General features: G+C 34.8%; 1 protein-coding gene across 1 annotated transcript in view; it reads left to right on the top strand.

Moving 5' to 3' along the window:
- Positions 1 to 12,393: 12,393 nt before the first annotated feature.
- The window catches only part of LOC138316835 (protein virilizer homolog), a 96,983-nt gene continuing 89,167 nt past the window's right edge, over positions 12,394 to 20,209 (top strand). The window contains exons 1-5 of the mRNA XM_069258490.1: positions 12,394 to 12,497; positions 13,568 to 13,680; positions 13,913 to 13,999; positions 17,194 to 17,245; positions 18,739 to 18,874. Of these exons, the coding sequence (XP_069114591.1) occupies positions 12,426 to 12,497; positions 13,568 to 13,680; positions 13,913 to 13,999; positions 17,194 to 17,245; positions 18,739 to 18,874 (460 nt within the window). The 5' untranslated portion in view covers positions 12,394 to 12,425. The remainder of the gene's footprint in view (positions 12,498 to 13,567; positions 13,681 to 13,912; positions 14,000 to 17,193; positions 17,246 to 18,738; positions 18,875 to 20,209) is intronic.

The raw sequence follows: 20,209 nt of genomic DNA, 5'->3' as shown, positions 1-20,209 counted from the left end.
TACAGGGTGCTCAAGGTGATTCAGTTGTTGTATTTACCAGGTGTAAATGAATCGGATCATGGTTGTTAGCATGTGATTATGAGTCAAGTAGACTAGCCATTTATTTGTATATATTGTCGGCAGTATTTAGTTTGTTGTGTTTAACAGTGCCTGGGTCCAAGATAGAACTTGGTAACGGACCGTACTACAGTTGTAGTTGCAGCACAGAGTAGCAACAGGCATAGTCGGTCACGCGACCGTTACAGTATGCTAAAGCGTGATACCCTTTTACAGATTTATTAGTCATTTATATTACCGATTTTAGAATATGCTTGTGAAGTTTGGGATGGTTGTTTCGCAATTGATTCAGACAAGTTAGAAAGGGCACAAAGGGAAGTAGCAAGAATATTACGGGTTTGCCATCATTTGCAAAATATGAATCTCTTTATAGTGAACCAGGTTTAGAATTACTAAGTGATAGGAGAGCTAGAAGAAAACTTAAATAATTATATAAGATGAAAACTCATGATACTCCTAACTTTCTTTCGAATCTATTACCTCCCACAGTTGGTGTATTGTATTGCATTCCAAACTATCGACTCTCCTCCACTCTCAAGTCTTTCTTACCTTCTACTTTAAGAAACTGGAATAATTTAGATAATGATATTAAGTCATTACCCATTTCTTCTTTTAAGATTGCTCTTTCCCAACAAATAGTCTCTCACCGACCAATTTATTTTAGCTATGGTGACAGAAAATTAAATATCTTTCACACCAGATTGAGGCACAAATGTAGCACTCTAAATGACGATCTTTTCCGTTCAAATATAGTCGAAAATTCTCGTTGTACAAACTGTGGAAATCATTGTGAAAATGCTTATCATTATGGAGGGCTGAAGTTGGTTGCGAGTTCCTAGTTCCTAGTTCCGTTTAATAAACGGAACTAGGAACCAGACCAGAGTTCCGTTTAACTTAAACGGAACTAGGAACCTGACCCGAGTTCCGTTTAACTAGGAACCAGACCCGAGTTCCGTATAAGCTTACACGGAACTCGGGTCTGGTTCCTAGTTCCGTTTAAGTTAAACGGAACTCGGGTCTGGTTCCTAGTTCCGTTTAAGTTAAACGAACTCGGGTCTGGTTCCTAGTTCCGTTTATTAAACGGAACTAGGAACTAGGAACTCGCAACCAACTTCAGCCCTCCTATCATCATTTCTTAGAATGTCCAAATTATTTAGATGCCCGTACAAAGTTAATTAGCGAAATTAATGAATAAAATCTGGAAATACACCTGAATTTGCTGCTTTTTGGTGATGAAAATTTGGCTTTGGAGGTAAATTGTACAATTTTTGAACATGTGCAATCGTATTTATATTAGGTCCAGTGGAAGATTCTGAACGTACATATAAGCTTTAGACATACAACAGCTTTTACCACACAATTATTATTAAATTTATTTAAAGTAATATTATTTGATTTGTTTAATCTGTATAAGATATCTAAGGCGTCATGGATAATATGTTAATTGTGTTATAATGTAAGGAGATGTCTGTTTAAGTTGGAATAACTTGTGCCTGATCCTTTTGTGTTTTACAATAAAATATATTTAAAGTAAAGTCTTGTAGAAATATCGGTAAAACAGAAAATTGTAACACTATTGTCTTGTAGAAATATCGGTTAAATAGAAAACTGTAAAACTATTGTCTTGTAGAAATGTCGGTACTACAGAAAATTGTAAAACAATTGTCTTAAAGAAATATCGGTAAAACAGAAAATTGTAACACTATTGTCTTGTAGAAATATCGGTTAAATAGAAAATTGCAAAACTATTGTCTTGTAGAAATGTCGGTACTACAGAAAATTGTAAAACACTTGTCTTAAAGAAATATCGATAAAACAGAAAATTGTAACACTATTGTCTTGTAGAAATATCGGTTAAATAGAAAATTGTAAAACTATTGTCTTGTAGAAATGTCGGTACTACAGAAAATTGTAAAACTATTGTATTGTAGAAATATCGGTAAATGTAAAGATAAGTAAAATTAACTAAGACACTGTGTCATACATCAAACAACAAATCATTACAGCCTTTCTAGTGAGACCTCCCAACAAACTGTTCAAATACGTATATTAAAAATGTAAGCTAATAAGTCGACAAAATTATCAAACTCGTTTTGCATTCCCATTTTAAAAGATTTCGTGGGCATAGAGGTAACAAGTCCAGTTAAGCCTCCGTGTATCTATATAGTGTTCCTAGGGTCACATAGGGGTAGTTATGTTGTGATAGCAGTTTTGTATCTATATAGTGTTCCTAGGGTCACATAGGGGTAGTTATGTTGTGATAGCAGTTTTGTATCTATATAGTGTTCCTAGGGTCACATAGGGGTAGTTATGTTGTGATAGCAGTTTTGTATCTATATAGTGTTCCTAGGGTCACATAGGGGTAGTTATGTTGTGATAGCAGTTTTGTATCTATATAGTGTTCCTAGGGTCACATAGGGGTAGTTATGTTGTGATAGCAGTTTTGTATCTATATAGTGTTCCTAGGGTCACATAGGGGTAGTTATGTTGTGATAGCAGTTTTGTATCTATATAGTGTTCCTAGGGTCACATAGGGGTAGTTATGTTGTGATAGCAGTTTTGTATCTATACAGTGTTCCTAGGGTCACATATTATTCTCTTTATTTCCTCCAATTTGAAGATTACATAAATAGAATAACATACATGTAATACAATATGCAACATGGCTTAATCTGTACAAAGAATAGTGTAAGTGATGTGACAACTAGCTGAGTAGATGTACATACAACTATTTAGTACTGTCTATAGTGCAGTATAGTGGTGCAAAATAATTAATAGACAATAATATAATGATAATAATAATAGTAAATAAATAAAAAAGAATAATAATAATAATAATAAAAATAAAAATCAGGGGAAAAAATTAACACTTCAGTATGTATATATACACAATGAACCCAATCAATTTACTACACATACAAGTAGTAAGAATAGTCATAATTAGACGTGATAACTATTTGAAAAAATCATTTAACATTTTTGAAACATATCTGACAGAAACGTGGCGAAATTCTATTATATCTATACTGTTCGAATCATACATAATTTTACCACCTATAAGTATATGAAATAATTGGAAGTCTGAATGGTAATGTAAGTATACGTTAAAACCGATTCCATCTATACTTAAAAGCTCACACCATAACCGATCTCGCACCTCTTCCGTAAATCCACACTGTAAAACAATATGCGTATATATATCATTATACATTTTCCCACACCTATGACATAAATCTAATTTATCCGTCTCTGGACTTCTTAAATCAACAACTAATGACATTATATTGTAGACTGATGTTCTAATTTGTGGATGTTTTATCAATAATCTGCAAAATGTATGAGGAAACAAATTATCATGGACCAAAATAAATCTATTAAAATCACAATCACTACGCATCCTTTCTCTCCATGCTCTTTCTTCATATAAATGTACATTAAACTTAACTTTCGCTTTCCATGAACTCTTCACTGGAAACACACCATTTGATAAATAATCCTGTAAGAACTTATATAAATTGTATTTCTTAAGAATAATTAATATATCACTTGTAAAACCATAACTGTACATATCTGATCCCATGTCTGACATAAAAATACGAGTGAAAAATATCTGATATGACATACAGTTTTTATCGAGGTTACATAATCTACCAAAAAACATTAATTTCCTCATGTCTATATATGCCTCTATACTGAACCATCCAAGAAGTCCCGTACACATATCCGTACGAGTTCTTGTATGAAATCCTTGAATTGATTTTAAAATAAACCTCTGAGCTCTTTCTAGCATTACAAATTCACATTTTGGAAGGCACCACAATTTACATCCATACAGGGCAGAAGCATATACTTTTGATTTAATTACTTTACACACAGTCAAGGGAATTAAGGCACATGGATGAGCACCGCTTCTTATTAAACTCATGATACCACTTTTAAGCTTATTGCAAGCACGCACTGTGCGTTCCATACTGTTACTATTATTGTTTAATATCACACCAACATGTGTGATATCCCTAACTACAGGAAGTATTTAATTACTAACAACACAGTTTCGCTTCTTTGTTCTTGTGAAACGCATTATTTTACTTGTAACTGCAGAAAAAGTGAAGCGCCACCTTTTACTGTATAAATCACATATATCAAGCATATTTTGTAAACTTTTACGCTGTGTACTAACTAGACATATATCATCAGCTTGTGTTGGTACGTTGATTCTTAAATCTACAACAAGCGCACCATAATTACAATCTTCAATCATGTCTAATAAATTATTTATAAAAACTAAGTACATTTTGGCAGACAACGCACTCCCTTGAAAAATCCCTCTCTCCATCCGTATCCATCTTGAATTCAAACCATTAAACATAACAGTACTTGTTATATCAGTATATATTGATTTCAAAATATGCCATGATTTTGACGTTATACCGATCTCATTTAGTTTATATAGTAACCCATCGTGCCACACCGTATCAAATGCCTTATTGCTATCTAGGAAGGCTACATAAACATCTTCCTCTCTTTCCAGGTTATAATTAATACATTCCTGTAAGTTAAATGAAGTTAACAGACTACATAGGCCTTTTTGATATGCTGATTGATGTCTATTCGGAAAATTATTAGAATTAAGAGCTGGTTCCAATCTCTTGGCTAAAATCATTTCAAATACTTTAAAAATGACTGGTAAAAGAGTTAATCCCCTATAACTATTAGGATCATCTTTAGGTTTACCGCTTCCCTTATACAATGTTATTATTGTGCCCATTTTCCATTTTGCTGGTATGTAACGACACTTAACTACAGCATTAAATAAATTTGATAGATGAGTATACAACACCACATTCCCAAATTTCAGATGTTCATAAACAAGACTATCTTGACCCCCTGACTTATCGATCTGTAACTTATTACAAATGTTCCTCACCTCAGATATAGAAATGGGTTCCTCTAAAAACGTATCAGCTTCGCAAGGTTTACTTTCAATTTCCCTTACTTTACCTGAAATATTATCTCTAAAACTGTCATCAAAAGGACTACTGTAATCATTCTTAAATATATTTTCAAAATGTGATGCCCATTTATCAACAATGATCTTAGGGTCTCTAAATGTTTCCCCATTACATGTAAACTCTGTTTGACAATTCCGTCGGTTTTTTTTTATTTATTCCTAAAAAGATACCAAAACAACTTTTGATCTATTTCACTTGATTTATCAATCTCTGATAACTGATTAGACATATAGGTTTCAAACGCTTTCCTCAACACTTTCCTGAATTCTTTCTTCATAAATTTGTACTCTTTAAAACTTTCTGAGTTCATATCTCTCGGTTTTCCCTCATTTGTCCATATTTGCCTAGTGCATTTCATATTCTGATGAAAAACAGATAACTGGTCATTCCAGTATGGTTTTAAATAAGATTTATACACTTTAATTGGAATACTTATACTATCTTATCATAATATTTCTCTATGCATTCGTAACTCGAGCAACACTCTGGTTCGATATCGTCAATCTCTATACTACTAGCACACGACAAATTCTTACGTAAAACTGCTTTGTACGCACTATGGTCGACCTTCTTCCAATTGAACCGAGTATAATTGTTATTGTATGTACTATAGTCACGTGTGACATTAATTGGCAACTTTACTGAACTTAGCACTGGAACATGCTCCGACAGGTTCAAATTATTTTCATCTAAAATAACTGCTGTCTCTACTAAGTCTATCATACTCGATTCAACAATAATATGGTCAATAAGTGTTGAATTTCCAGTCTGAGGGAAGAAAGTACTATTTGGTCCTATACACTTAGCTTGTACATTCACTGATATTAGATTACATCTGTTTAAAAATTCTTGAAAAATGTTGGACCTTTCATTTTCAACAAAATTACACTTAGGACCCTGGATTTTAACATTTATATCTCCCATAAAAATAACCTTGCCTCTTTCAGAGCATACTGAATATAAATATTCTAGAAGCTCAGCGTGTTCAATGAACAACTCAATACTTCTCGAAGAAGCTGGCATATAAGCATCAAAACAATAAAATACAAGATCATCAGATATAGTTATCTCAGCCCCTACTATCCGTGGACTATCCACCTCAATGGCTTGGACAACAAAAGAGGATTCTTTATACAAAAGAGCAACACCCCTCTGATGTTACATCTGTACTTAAAAGGATCTAACTCAAAAACAGGTTTGGCAATGACCCCATACCCAACAGATTTGAAAGTATCCAAAGGACATGTGAAAATCACGTAACCAATGTTCAGATATACCACATAAATTAATTTCATATTTCTGAAGGCAATCTATAAGATATGGTATTCCTGACATAATACCTTCAATGTTCCAACATAATGCATTAATGTGCTCGCCCATATCTGTGTTCATTTAAGAAAACCTCACTCGGCTGCCATTCCCTCATTCCGATTCCCCCAGGCCAGAATGATTCGTCACATATAATGTTCGCGTCCTCAGCGACTACATTCAACTGAGCCGATGCTGTGTTTTTCCATCGCTCCTCGAAGTATCTTAACAAGGTAACGCGCACATTTGCCTCCTCAAGATAGCACCGCATTGCAGCTTCTGAGGATATTTGACGGTTTATCCCATGCACATAAAATCTCTTGATTTTCTTCCTATGGTGCTGCTGGAATCCAACGAATCTTTTTGCCATCGGATTACAGACAGACGATGGAAAATGAACCTTTATCGATTGCTGGGTTGTTTCAGCGTCACTAGAAGAGTCGGTGCCAGTAGGACGCTTCTCCTTCGGGGGCTTCGATCTCACAGTGTCGCTCCAAGCGATGCGATGAGTATCGTTAGCAGGATAAGACTCATCAGTGTTACGATCTGTTCCAGGTTTTTGAGAATATGTGGAGTGTTCCTGGATCGGTACACTCTCGGTGAAACTTCCAAGTTTTTCAACACTAAGCACATCAAACCTATTGGAAGTCTTTACTGTTGGTTCAGTGATAATGTCAGTTAATTTGTCACGTGGAGGCGGAGTGTCTTGTCTTGTCACATTGCGCTCATTCTTCTTCTGTATGTCTTTCTTCAGTTTGTCTATCTGTTTCTTTAGCCCAACTACATAAACCGAACACGACTTTATTGAATTCCTTGTCTCACTGAGATCGGATTCATAGCATTTCGTACAGTTAGTCATACGACCTGATTTCATCGTCTTTTTCACTCTTTCCACGCCATTCAGTTGGTCGTTATCAAATCTCTTTGCTATGTTCTTGATATCTGTTGTAGCCTCTGTCATTTCTTTAACGTCAACTTTCACTTTCGTCACATGTTTCTTTATATGTTCTATTTCTCTATTAGTCTTTTGCTGTTCGTCCTCAATATACTTAATCGTTGTAGAACCTTCCTTTCGAATCTTTTTATTATCAGTTTTCACTGAGTTTATTTCCGTTCGATCTTCATTTTGCTTTAGCTCTAATTCAGTGACAGAATTTTGCAGCGTTTCACAAACAGTTTTACGATCTGTTACGTCAGATTGTAGCAGCTTTAAGTCTTCTTTATACTTGAGAGCTCTAGTTTTAGCACTTTCCTTCTTTTTCAGAAGACCTTCAAGTTTCAATGATAGTGCTTCTATTTTCTGTTCGTATGTACTCTTAATAAGATGGATTTCACGCTTTAAGACAGCAAGTGATTCTTGTAGCACTCCGATCCCTACGGTTCCGTTGGTATCACGATTTCTTATTGACGCGGACAAAGATTGATCTCGTCTCTGTTTTGTAGGTACTACTTCGGACAAATCCTCAACGAATTCGCCTTCGCAAGCTCGAATTAACACGAAACAGTCTCGGGACAACTTTGCCTGCAACGATGGGTCATTTGGTGTCCTCGTCTCTTGGGGCACATAGGGGTAGTTATGTTGTGATAGCAGTTTTCAAGTTTTTTATTTACCAAATGCAAAACAGCATATAGGTTTAACCAATACATAATACAATGATCATTGTTATGTTTCAAGATGGCGGAGGATAAATCCGATATACTTCATAACAAATTAAACAAAGTGACTAATATACGAGTATGATATACTGCTGCAGATTATCCCACATTACCTGCATTTTACCTGTGTTTTCCCATACTTCGTGATTTTACAAGCATTAACATTATGTTTAGAATTTCCAATTTCACCATCATTTGACCATTAAGTACATATCCTACGCTATTTTCATCAACTAGGTCCATACAAGACAGCTGTTATATATAGATATGTTTTTTTTTCTGATCTGTTTATTCAAATATAAAAAGTTTGTTGTTAGTTAAATCTTTAATTTCTTTTATTTTGCACAAAACATTATTTGAAGAAAAATGCCTATGTATGTATAAATTAAATAACCAAAAATAACCAAACTGAGAATCTTCTGAAAAAGTCCAAAGTACTTTCTTCATACACGTATCGTTATTGCATAGTTATACTTATCATTTTTACAAATTGATTTCATTCCAATCCTTTTCACAAATGTTTCAAAGTTGGGCATACAGATATGTGCACCTCATTTTATTACAATATTCAAAGCAGCAGAAACAATAAATTCAAGAAAATTAATGATAGAACACAATAGTGGGTCCAGTGCTAAAATTCCTATTATGGGATTTTTCTAAAACTTTCACCAAACACACATGAAAATGCATTGGAGAGACTGCATCACCTTGTGGCACCCCGAATGGACACAAGTTATTATTTGATTAATAGTAAAGATTAGTATATATATACTTTATAACTTATTATGACACCATATTGTTTGAAATGTTCAAATCATCAACCGTAAGCAAGGTTATATTGGACAACAATGTTATACAATTATACACTATCAATGTATCGAAGATAAGTATTGGACAGCAATGTTATACAATTATACACTATCACTGTATCGAAGATAAGTATTGGACAACAATGTTATACAATTATACACTATCAATCTATCGAAGATAAGTAAATGTAAACAATTATTTAGTAACGTAAAAGGCTGATTTTACCGATTTTGACAGGTACTGAGATAATCTGATACCTCAGTGATTTGTCTTTACACAAAATGCAATTTTACCGATTTTGACAGGTACTGAGATAATCTGATACCTCAGTGATTTGTCTTTACACATATTGCAATTTTACCGATTTTGACAGGTACTGAGATAATCTGATACATCAGTGATTTGTCTTTACACATTGCAATTTTACCGATTTTGACAGGTACTGAGATAATCTGATACCTCCTCGGTGATTTGTCTTTACACATATTGCAATTTTACCGATTTTGACAGGTACTGAGATAATCTGATACCTCAGTGATTTGTCTTTACACATATTGCAATTTTACCGATTTTGACAGGTACTGAGATAATCTGATACCTCAGTGATTTGTCTTTACACATAATGCAATTTTACCGATTTTGACAGGTACTGAGATAATCTGATACCTCAGTGATTTGTCTTTGCACATATTGCAATTTTATCGATTTTGACAGGTACTGAGATAATCTGATACCTCAGTGATTTGTCTTTACACATATTGCAATTTTATCGATTTTGACAGGTACTGAGATAATCTGATACATCAGTGATTTGTCTTTGCAGATAATGCAATTTTACCGATTTTGACAGGTACTGAGATAATCTGATACCTCAGTGATTTGTCTTTACACATAATGCAATTTTACCGATTTTGACAGGAACTGAGATAATCTGATACCTCAGTGATTTGTCTTTAAACATATTGCAATTTTACCGATTTTGACAGGTACTGAGATAATCTGATACCTCAGTGATTTGTCTTTACACATATTGCAATTTTACCGATTTTGACAGGTACTGAGATAATCTGATACCTCAGTGATTTGTCTTTACACAAAATGCAATTTTACCGATTTTGACAGGTAGTGAGATAATCTGATACCTAAGTGATTTGTCTTTACACATATTGCAATTTTACCGATTTTGACAGGACTGAGATAATCTGATACCTCAGTGATTTGTCTTTACACATAATGCAATTTTACCGATTTTGACAGGTACTGAGATAATCTGATACCTCAGTGATTTGTCTTTACACATATTGCAATTTTACCGATTTTGACAGGTACTGAGATAATCTGATACCTCAGTGATTTGTCTTTACACATAATGCAATTTTACCGATTTTGACAGGTACTGAGATAATCTGATACCTCAGTGATTTGTCTTTACACATAATGCAATTTTACCAGTTTCAAAAATTTAACATATGTTGCACGTGAAAAAAGTAACACGTGTAGAATTATTCATCTAAAATAAATGGTGCAATTTGAGTTCAATTTAATATAGTTTCATACTTTATGTTTGAATTTTAAATGACATTTTCTCATCGATGTCCAGTGGGCTAATTTCTATATTTTGTATGTATATCATTGAATTTAAGCAATATTTCCATGTCACTATGCCTTTAGATCACATTCTTAGATACCCTTGTTCATTGATCATTTTTATTTTAAATAAGATAATCAAATAAAATTTTGTCGTGACTAATCAGATGTATAACAAAAATGAGAAATGCGTATACCAAATTACTATTATACTCCGTATCAAAACTATTTGTCAGCGACTCTACAAAATCGTCAATCTAATTTTACATTTTAAAAATTAAAAGCCGTTTCGGAAAGGTAGCGGGCTTTTAAGCTAGAAAAAAAATACTGGTTAATAATAAGCTAACGATTTATGAATGCTATACATGTGCATTAATATATACGTATTCGGGTATCCTCAGAACACTTTTATTAGCTTATTAGTATTATCTGTAACGTCAACAATCTTTTAATACGCGGTAAGTGTGTTGCTCAACTTACCCTGGGTGGTTGTTCAAGAAGCCCCGGGTAAGTTGAGCCATTTAACTGAGAACTTAGAATGATTGTTTTTGTAATATGGAGACCAGAGGAAATACTTTTAAGATACAAAATCAAAGAGACATGTGTGCACTTTGCGATAGAATTAAATAAATATGACATGTGAACGTCAAGTCTAGTAGCCCTCTAGATCTGTCGTCGCGTGCTTGTCAATTATACTCGGTCACAGCGACCGTCTCGCCATACTTCAGTACAAGATCTACATACAATATTGCACTTTTAATCATGTTGTTGTTATAAACCAGCGATACGATGATCAATATGCTGCAAATATTCCAGTTATGAATAAAGACTATCAGAAAAATGAATTCCAGTGTATTTGTTTAAAAAAAGAAGCTGAAATCAATAAATTTAAGCATTTTGCAATTTATTACCGATTAACTAGTACTTGAGATCGGGATTTAGTCCATATTTTTTAATTTACTTCACGCTTCTATAAAGTCTGTCGACAACATAATACATTCCATGCATCTTTTACCATTAATCACTGACAGCTACAACTAGGTGCCAAAGGTAATTTCGTAATTACTATTTTCCCTATATAGATATGTACATGTTTTCCCCCTTTGATTTCTCCTGATCTCATCGGATTTCATCCAGATTTGATGTACAATGTACTTATTGAACCTTCAGCCGGGTACGAAATGTTGCCTATGTGTCCTCAGCAGGGCCTCAGAAAATCACTCGGGCACAATTTTTGATACTTTTTTGCATGTTTCCAATTATTTTATACGTATACATGCATTTATATTTTATTTTTGTCCAAAACGAACATAACTACATACTAATTTCGTTCATACCTACACGTGTAACACTGGCTGGTCTCTCATACCTACACGTGTAATACTGGTTGGTCTAGGGCAACATACTCATGTCGCCCGAGGCTGTATTGCATGGAAGCCTCGGGTTTTACTACATTTTGTGACCCGAGGGTAGAATATCCCTATCCTTCATATCCACATATGAAAGAGTCTTATAGTACTGTACCATTCTTAATATCTACCGTCCCGCTCACAAGACGTAAAAATAACAATTCGTAGACTTGCCGTATAAATTCCGTTCAGAAAGACCTTCATATGTATATGTAAAAATAAAATAAGGTCTCACCGAAAATTGAATATTTTATACTGTTCAGCTTTATTACCTTGTAGGTAAGAGATATAAAACAAGTATGATAAAAGGCTTATAAACGTTTTAATAATGGTTTGCATAATCATTACTTTGCTCCATTAGCAGTGATAGGCGCCAAATTGCAGATCTAAAGACGACTTCATTTTCTGTCTAAAGTCTTTTCAGCTACGTATACAATACTGAAAAAACGCTGTGTGCAACCTAAAAATATGACCGGAAGTGCAATTATCGTGTTGTGGTTAACGCATTTGAAACATTCCATCTTACACAAGCAACATTGCGAGTGAAATGAGAACGTTTGATTTCAGGTTATATACAGCATCCAATATGGCGGAAACCGGGTCCGAGTTAGAGTTATTGTTTTTTGATACATTTTCACACGAAGGCCAAGGGGCTGAGGTAATATCAAACATTTACATAAGTATGATTCACGCTTTATGACTCGCAATCTTCTATATCACTCTGAACCGAATACTTCACCAAAAAGTATGTGGATGAAATCAGATACGTTTTCTCAATGAATTAACCAAATTAACCGTTATGCTTTGCATACATGCACAGCAGGCCTCGAATTTTACTCTTTATTACTCGCTATTTTCTAGTTAATGTCGGAGAATAGCGATTAGAAAAAGATGTACTTGCTTGCCTTTGAGATACAAGCGCATTAATTTAATTCCATATCGATTTAATAAAGGTACTGTCCTGCTTGGGAACAAATGCACAATCTGATTAAAATACAGATCCTTATTACCAGTCCCTTCTATAGAGGATCTGACAAAATCGCATAAGGGCAGGAGTGTTTATAAGCTGGTGGGGGAGGAGGGACAATTGCCCACTCGTTCCCCAAGACTGGAGGGGGGGGGGGGGGTGGGAGCAAACATGTCTTTTTGCCCCCCCTCCATTTTCTCAAACTACTACTTCATCCCCTGAAATTCACTTTCAAAATTCTGGATGCAGCAATATTAATTTGATGACCATTTACAAAGGTCACCAGAACGACATGACCCCAAATGGGATGTTGTCAGATCCACATAGTAATAATAAGGATCTGTACGTATGTGTTTTAATCAGATTGTGCATATGGCTATATAGCTAAATCTGACGAAAACTTGGCTCTTGAGCAGGAGCTCGAGGAGTAGGGCCCCATAAGGAAATTACTCCTGTATATATTCAGAACATTAATTGCATAACAAACCAAGTGAGCAATACAGGCGCTCTGGGCCTCTGTTTTACACTTTCAAATTACACTTAATATGAAATTGCATGAGAGTTCACAATATATGTGTAAAACTTCATAACAAAAGCAATCATTTATTTTTTCCTCGTTCATTTTGCAATTAAAATTGAATTAGCTATATATTAAAAGTACATGTAACATATATAACATCAATATATTTGTAAAAATTATAGAGAAAATTTACTTGAACTTGAACTTTAAGATAAATTTTCAGCATTTATCTTTTTTTCAGCAATTGAATCTTGACCTGGTTCAGTTTCCCAGACCGGTGATAATTCATGAGGTGCGTGTGATCCCCTTACAAACCAGAGTTCAGGCAGATGTGCCTGGTGGAGTCAGACTTGGGTAGGTCACTCAATGCCATGATCTATACCAATATCCTAACAATTTTCAGGTACTATGTACTTCTCCTTTTCTCGAGAGAAAAAGGTTTAGAATAAAAACCTCTTTGAGAAACAGTTTGTATTGTTCATGGCCATGACTGAGGTATTATCTGTATATTAAGAAATAAAGTCATGGTTGAATGATTTATCATAAATTTATAATCATTCATTATTATTTTTATTTCTATTTTCAGTGCTACAAATCCTTCCAGTTTTAAGCTTGAACTGTTTGTGAACAACTTGAGCAAGCCAAATGCTGCAACATTTGAAAGACTTGGAGTGTAAGTTCTATTTTGTCACTAGAGACTGGTTTGGATTATTTCTGGAGTGTAAGTTCCATTTTGACACTAGAGACTGGTTTGGATAATTTCTTGAGTGTAAGTTCTATTTTGACACTAGAGACTGGTTTTGATCATTTCTTGAGTGTTAGTTCTTTTTTGACACTAGAGACTGGCTTGGATTGTTTCTGGAGTGTAAGTTCTTTTTTGACACTAGAGATAGTGGTTTTTTGATCATTTCTGGAGTGTAAGTTCTATTTTGACACTAGAGACTGGTTTGGATAATTTCTGGAGTGTAAGTTCTATTTTGATACTAGAGATCATTTCTAATCAATGTAGAGTTTAAAAAAGACTAAATGCTATAAATCAGACTTTGACTGTAAATCATATGTCACACAATGTAACAGTGGCTGTACAGCAGCTATTGTTATCATAATTAGTTGTTTACTTTTATACCATCTACAATGCAATCTATAGTGGAGGAAGAATGAATCTTATATAAGCAGTATGCTTACTGAACAAAACAGGTGATTTGAGCCTCATCACAGAATCTAGAGATGTTTAGCCTAATAACATGGTCTTGAAGATTTTTAGCTCACCTGACCCAAAGGGCCGGTTAGCTTATTTTCATGGTCGTGAAGATTTTTAGCTCACCTGACCCAAAGGGCCGGTGAGCTTATTTTCATGGCCCAGCGTCCTTTTTCCGCCTGTCGTCCATCAATGTTTCCTTAAAATCGCTTCTAGTTATAGTGTTTCCCACAGGAAAAAAAAAGGGCATGGTGCTAGGTTTTGAAAAGGGCACCTTGACCCTGATAAATAACCATCAGAGGGGCACAAAATGTTGTTCAATTTGAGAGAAAAGTAGATTTCTTTTTTTAAATTTGATTTATTTTAATTAATTTGCTTTTAATAATTTTATTGTCATGAATTATTTTTTTGAAGCCCACCATCATATTGAATGGATCATTCTCAAATTTCTCATGTAGGTTCCCCTAGGGCCCTAGTTGTGCGATTTGGGGCTAATTGATCGACAAGATGGCTGCCAAGGAGCCATCTTGGATTTTCATAGTTGAAGTTTGTTACTGCTATTTCTCAAAAGGTACTGAAGCGATCTGTCTCAAATTTTTTGTGTAGTATGTTTGAAAAAGTTTAAAAAGTAGAGAAAAGATCCATCTTTCCATTGTCAGACATAGATCATTCTTTGGTGGGCGCCAAGGTCCCTCCGGGATCTCTTGTCTAAAAATAAATTCACACCATAATTCTAAAAAATTACCATTTTCATTTTTAAAAACGTGAATTTTAGTAAAATACCAATCTGGACCCACTTTTACAATACGCCCAAAATAGCGGCCATTACGATTGCAAAGCTTGTGACATCCATGAGATAAAGATAGGCCTATTAAACATTAAAAACGTGAGTAAATCATATACAGTTGTAAGCAGTATTTGTTTTTGTAATAATGCTCACTAGCTGTAGTCATAAAACTTATTGAAAGACCAGCTGACTGTTTTCTAGGCTGCCAATCAGCTGCTTGACTTCAGCTTACGTAGCCTAATACACGGTGAAAGTGACACCACAAGCCAAGGTGGAAATAGCCCAAGGCTGCTAATAAGGGCAACTGAGGTGTTGGTCAAGGGGTCAGGGAGTGGTCACACCTCTTCATACCTGTCAACTTTCAGGAATTGCAAATGCGGGAGAAAGTGCGTGAGCGGAATTTTCAACAGTCCAACTGAGGCGCTAAGCGTCACTTATCATTTATTACTTGTGATGTTTTAGCATAAACCTTGTTTATCTTTGGAAAATAACATGGGGTGGAAACATTTCAATAATTAATGAATTTATATCCTGTAAATTAAAAAGTTGTGTCTTAACATCAAAGGTTTTTAACATGAAAAAAACAACATTTGTGTAATTAATCAAGAGTAGAAAGAGAAAGAGAAAAGGTTTTGATAAAATTCATGTTGCGACTGCAAAATATTGAAACAATTTGATCCATGTGTTAAAGTAAAGTCATCAGAAAATATGTTTCGTCTGTACCAGCACTTTTCTACTTTCATTTCCAATCTCCTTCTGAATCATTATCGCCGTTACATTGTACTTACGTTAAGCAAACCAAGTACAAAACTTTACTGTCTGTTAATGTTAAGATAAACCAAGATTCGACGATGTGCCGAGAAAATCTACTTGAATCGACGGCACTATTAGATTTAAGCCATTTTGTAGCGAAGCAGAATGCTTCATCACGTGATAGTCATTTGACTGCGCCATGTTCAGTCAGCATAAGTTTCGTACTTCAATTTTTTGACGATAACAAAACCGTTATGATTGTATTTCACTAGTTGTTGCAAAACATTTTTAAATTAAAAAAATATGGTATGTATAGAGTCTTTTCCTGAAAATATGTTTATCAGATATCATGTAGACTTTTCAACTCGGTATTCATGAACCATTTCTGATAAGGTCAGTCCAGTAGCATTCGTATTTAAAACCTTTTTTAATATTAAAAAATATTGTCCACTTGGCTCGGAAGAACTCTCAATTAATGCTAACTAATGTCTCTTAAATAAATTTTGTCAAGTATATGTAGAAATTCCAGCAACTTGTTACGATAAAGTGAGCTAGGTAACACCTGGACCGTAACACAGGTAAGGCACACGTGTGTGATTTGTAGGGTGAGCCACTGTTGCCGCTGGCGATAATTATCCACTAAGGTGACACTAATTAATTGCACAGTCCTGACCACGGTCTGATATCATTATCTGGGGCCCAGAAAGGGGAATTATTTGACAGGATATTGGATTTTCTTCTTACTATGAGGAAAAAACGGGAGATTCCCGGAGATTTAGCGAGTGTGGGAGATTCCGTGGGGTGTTTAGAAATTCCGGGAGACTCCCGGAGAATCCGGGAGGGTTGACAGGTATGCTCTTTTGTTTACTTAATTATCCAGCCACTGCCTGGTATTTTGGTAGTTCAGTAAAGGTGTACTGGGGACAAACAGGGCAGGGCGTTAGGTTATAGGGGCATGGCGTCAGGTAAAAAGGGCACAGCGCGGCACCATGCTGATCGGGGCTGTGGGAAACACTAAGTCATAGGGTTCTACATGGATTGTAACCATATTTGGCCACAAACATCCTTGGGGGAGGGGAACAGAGTTTGTATAAATTTTGGCTCTGTAACCTCTTCTCTTGGTTTTCAGGCTAGACTACAAACAGAATGTGGACATCAGATTACGTGCTGAAGGTGCTGAGGTATGTAGCTGGATTGTAATATTTATAAATTATTGGAACTTGGGCAACATTTTTAACCCAGCATCTGATGACAGTGGGCTATTTAAAACGCCTTTCCACACTGGTAAGTGTTTAATCCTGTGCTGTTGCATCAAAGCCGGGCGCAGGTTTTTCAAACTTGGGGCTGTACACAAAAATGGCGGTGAGAGCAACCGGACGGTGAGGTGAGTAAAAGAAACGTCTCATGTCAAGAGATGCATACATTTGCTGAAGTCTGGAATGCTTTTACGGAGTGTCCGACATGTCAATGCATGTATTCGTGTCAACAAGATCTTGTATAGGTGTCCAAACCAAAAACATACCCAGTTAACAATAACACTAACCTGCTATAGGGGTGGAAAACCATCAATTTTTGCTTCCTAGAGACTCTACCAGGCATGATCATTATTCAGGTCAGATTTACAATAAACAATACATATCTACATCAGTAAACACATAGAATACATGTACGTACAGTAAAACCCCTCTAACTCGAACCCGGATTCCTCGAATACCCCTTATTCGTTGAACTGGTCGTACGGTCCTGACTGTCTCTCTATATAATCTAAGTAACAAAACCCCGGATAGCTCTAACAGCTATTCGTCGAATACCCCTTATTCCTTGAACAGAAATATGTCCCCGTTTCATCAAATATATAGTATTTACCCATGTATTTGTCGAACAGATATCATTTCTTATGTCTGTAAATATGCTGGTTAATAACTTTATTGTGAGTATGTATTTTGTAAATGTTTTAAATGATTTGTGATAATTAGATAATAGAAAATGTACTCCTTGTTGACCAATATGGATATTGTACATTAACCTAGACTCTGATGTGAATGACATTTGATTTAGGGCTTTCTCTTTAGCTTTTCCAAACGCTAAATTTATGTTATACATTTTTTCAACTTGATATTGCTATCAATAAAACACTTAAATAAAGAAATCCAAAATGCTGAAAGATAGGGTAATTAAAATGTCATTGCCGTGCATTGTTTGTCATAGTTTGAAACCGGACATTTTAACTGTCGATCGTGACCAACCTCTGATGAGTCGAATACCCCGTATTTCTCGAACTATTGACCTTGTCCCCTGCAGTTCGAGTTATAGGGGTTTTACTGTATATTGAAATTGGGTCCAATGAAATTGTTTTGTAAAGTGTCAATCCTTTCAGCCTTGGTCCAGTTGACTACAATAGCTAGAAAACATAACTTGACATAATTAAAAATACTTTCATTCCTTGATTCTTTGTCCAAATAGCTGGACATTTAATTTTTTCCAAAATTGTTTGTTGTAATGAAACTTGCATAACAAAACCTTGGTTGAAATTGAAAAAAACAGATTTTGTAACTTAATAATGTGATATGGCCAAAATTGATGTAAGGTTTCATGTAGTAGAATTACTGATAGCTGTTGAAATGTAGCATTCCTTAGACTACCATTAGGCATTATCAACTGTTATATTTTGTAGATTCCTACAGATGGATTGATACTAAAGGGATGGTACACTACTATCACCATTGCCATTTATGGGACATTAACTGTAGTCAAACCGGACCACTCCTCACCACCACCGCCACCACCTCCTCAAGTCCGACCAAAGAACCGTAAGTGTAATAGAGTATAACACCTGTCACAGACACTCGATATATTGAATTAGGAATCTATCACACTAAACATGCATTTAAGACCTCTTATTACAATGTCATACACATGTAACAGTCTGAGATATTGCTCTCTGATTTAACATAGCCATACATTGGAATAGTCACAGGAAAAGTGTCTAAAAGAAATAATCATTACTGGAATCAAAAATGAATAGAATCACTTTCCAAAAACATATTCAATCATTCAAATGGTTTAATTAACGGAAAATCAGGCGACTGAAGCATAGTTGTTTACTTTGACAATGATAAGCCAGACTCAATTTACTTCCAATTTTCTAGTATATTGTTGATTAGAACAAACAAAGTCATTAAAAGATCAAAATACTGATAAGTTGTTTTTAATCAAATAATGTGTTTGCAGGCAATGAAAAAACAATGTAAAGAATGACTGCTGACATCTATCAGTCAACAAATGTTTATCTAGGGATTATTTCAAACAACTTTGAGTATTTTCAATGAAATTATCGGCAGTAAGTTTATACACATTCCATAGCATGAATTTCAGGTAATGTAGGAAACAATACTGATGATATAAATGAGTAGGCAAATGTATAATTTGCTTTAGAGAACAGTTTGTTGGAAATGGAAAAAAGGTTGACTATGCTTTTAACTAATACCAGTTATAAAGGATGTTACATGAGTGGCTATGTAATTTATCAATCGAGTTTAGTATTCGATACGCCATGAGTCTTTAAATGATGGCATATCAAATCATTGAACAAGTTTGATAAATCATATTACATATTAAAGTCACAAATGTAAGATTCTATTTATCACATAACTTTTATTAATCAAAATATAACTGAAACTTTTAATTTCGTCTCTATATAAAACTGTAGAAATCTGGCTTGGATTTGATGTTTCCATCTACTGAGACAATCATGTGACATATATAGATTTTGACTACATGTGACATTATAATAATGTTATTACACATGTGTCTTACGATAATTATGACATGGCCCCCACAAGACATGGCTAGACAGGCCAGTTAAGTTATATTCTTTGTTCAAGTCAAATACAGTCAAACCTCGATGATTCGAACTTCGATGAATCGAATTTCTCGCTGTATCGAACTTTTTGTCTGGTCCCGAATTTCTTCACTATATAACATTACTAACTAACCCATGTATGAATCGAAGTTTTATGAATCGAAGTTCTCGATGTATCGAACTTTTTTCATGGACCATTTGTTATAGAATTATAGGTAACTGACACTCGATGATTCGAATAAAAGTTTACCTGTACAGGTCAGGTGTTCGCCGATACCCCGCG

The sequence above is a fragment of the Argopecten irradians genome, chromosome 2, assembly GCF_041381155.1.
Source record: "Argopecten irradians isolate NY chromosome 2, Ai_NY, whole genome shotgun sequence".
Classification (NCBI taxonomy): Eukaryota; Metazoa; Mollusca; class Bivalvia; order Pectinida; family Pectinidae; genus Argopecten; species Argopecten irradians.
Note: the sequence above shows the minus strand (reverse complement) of the source record. Positions and strands in the feature narration are given on the sequence as shown.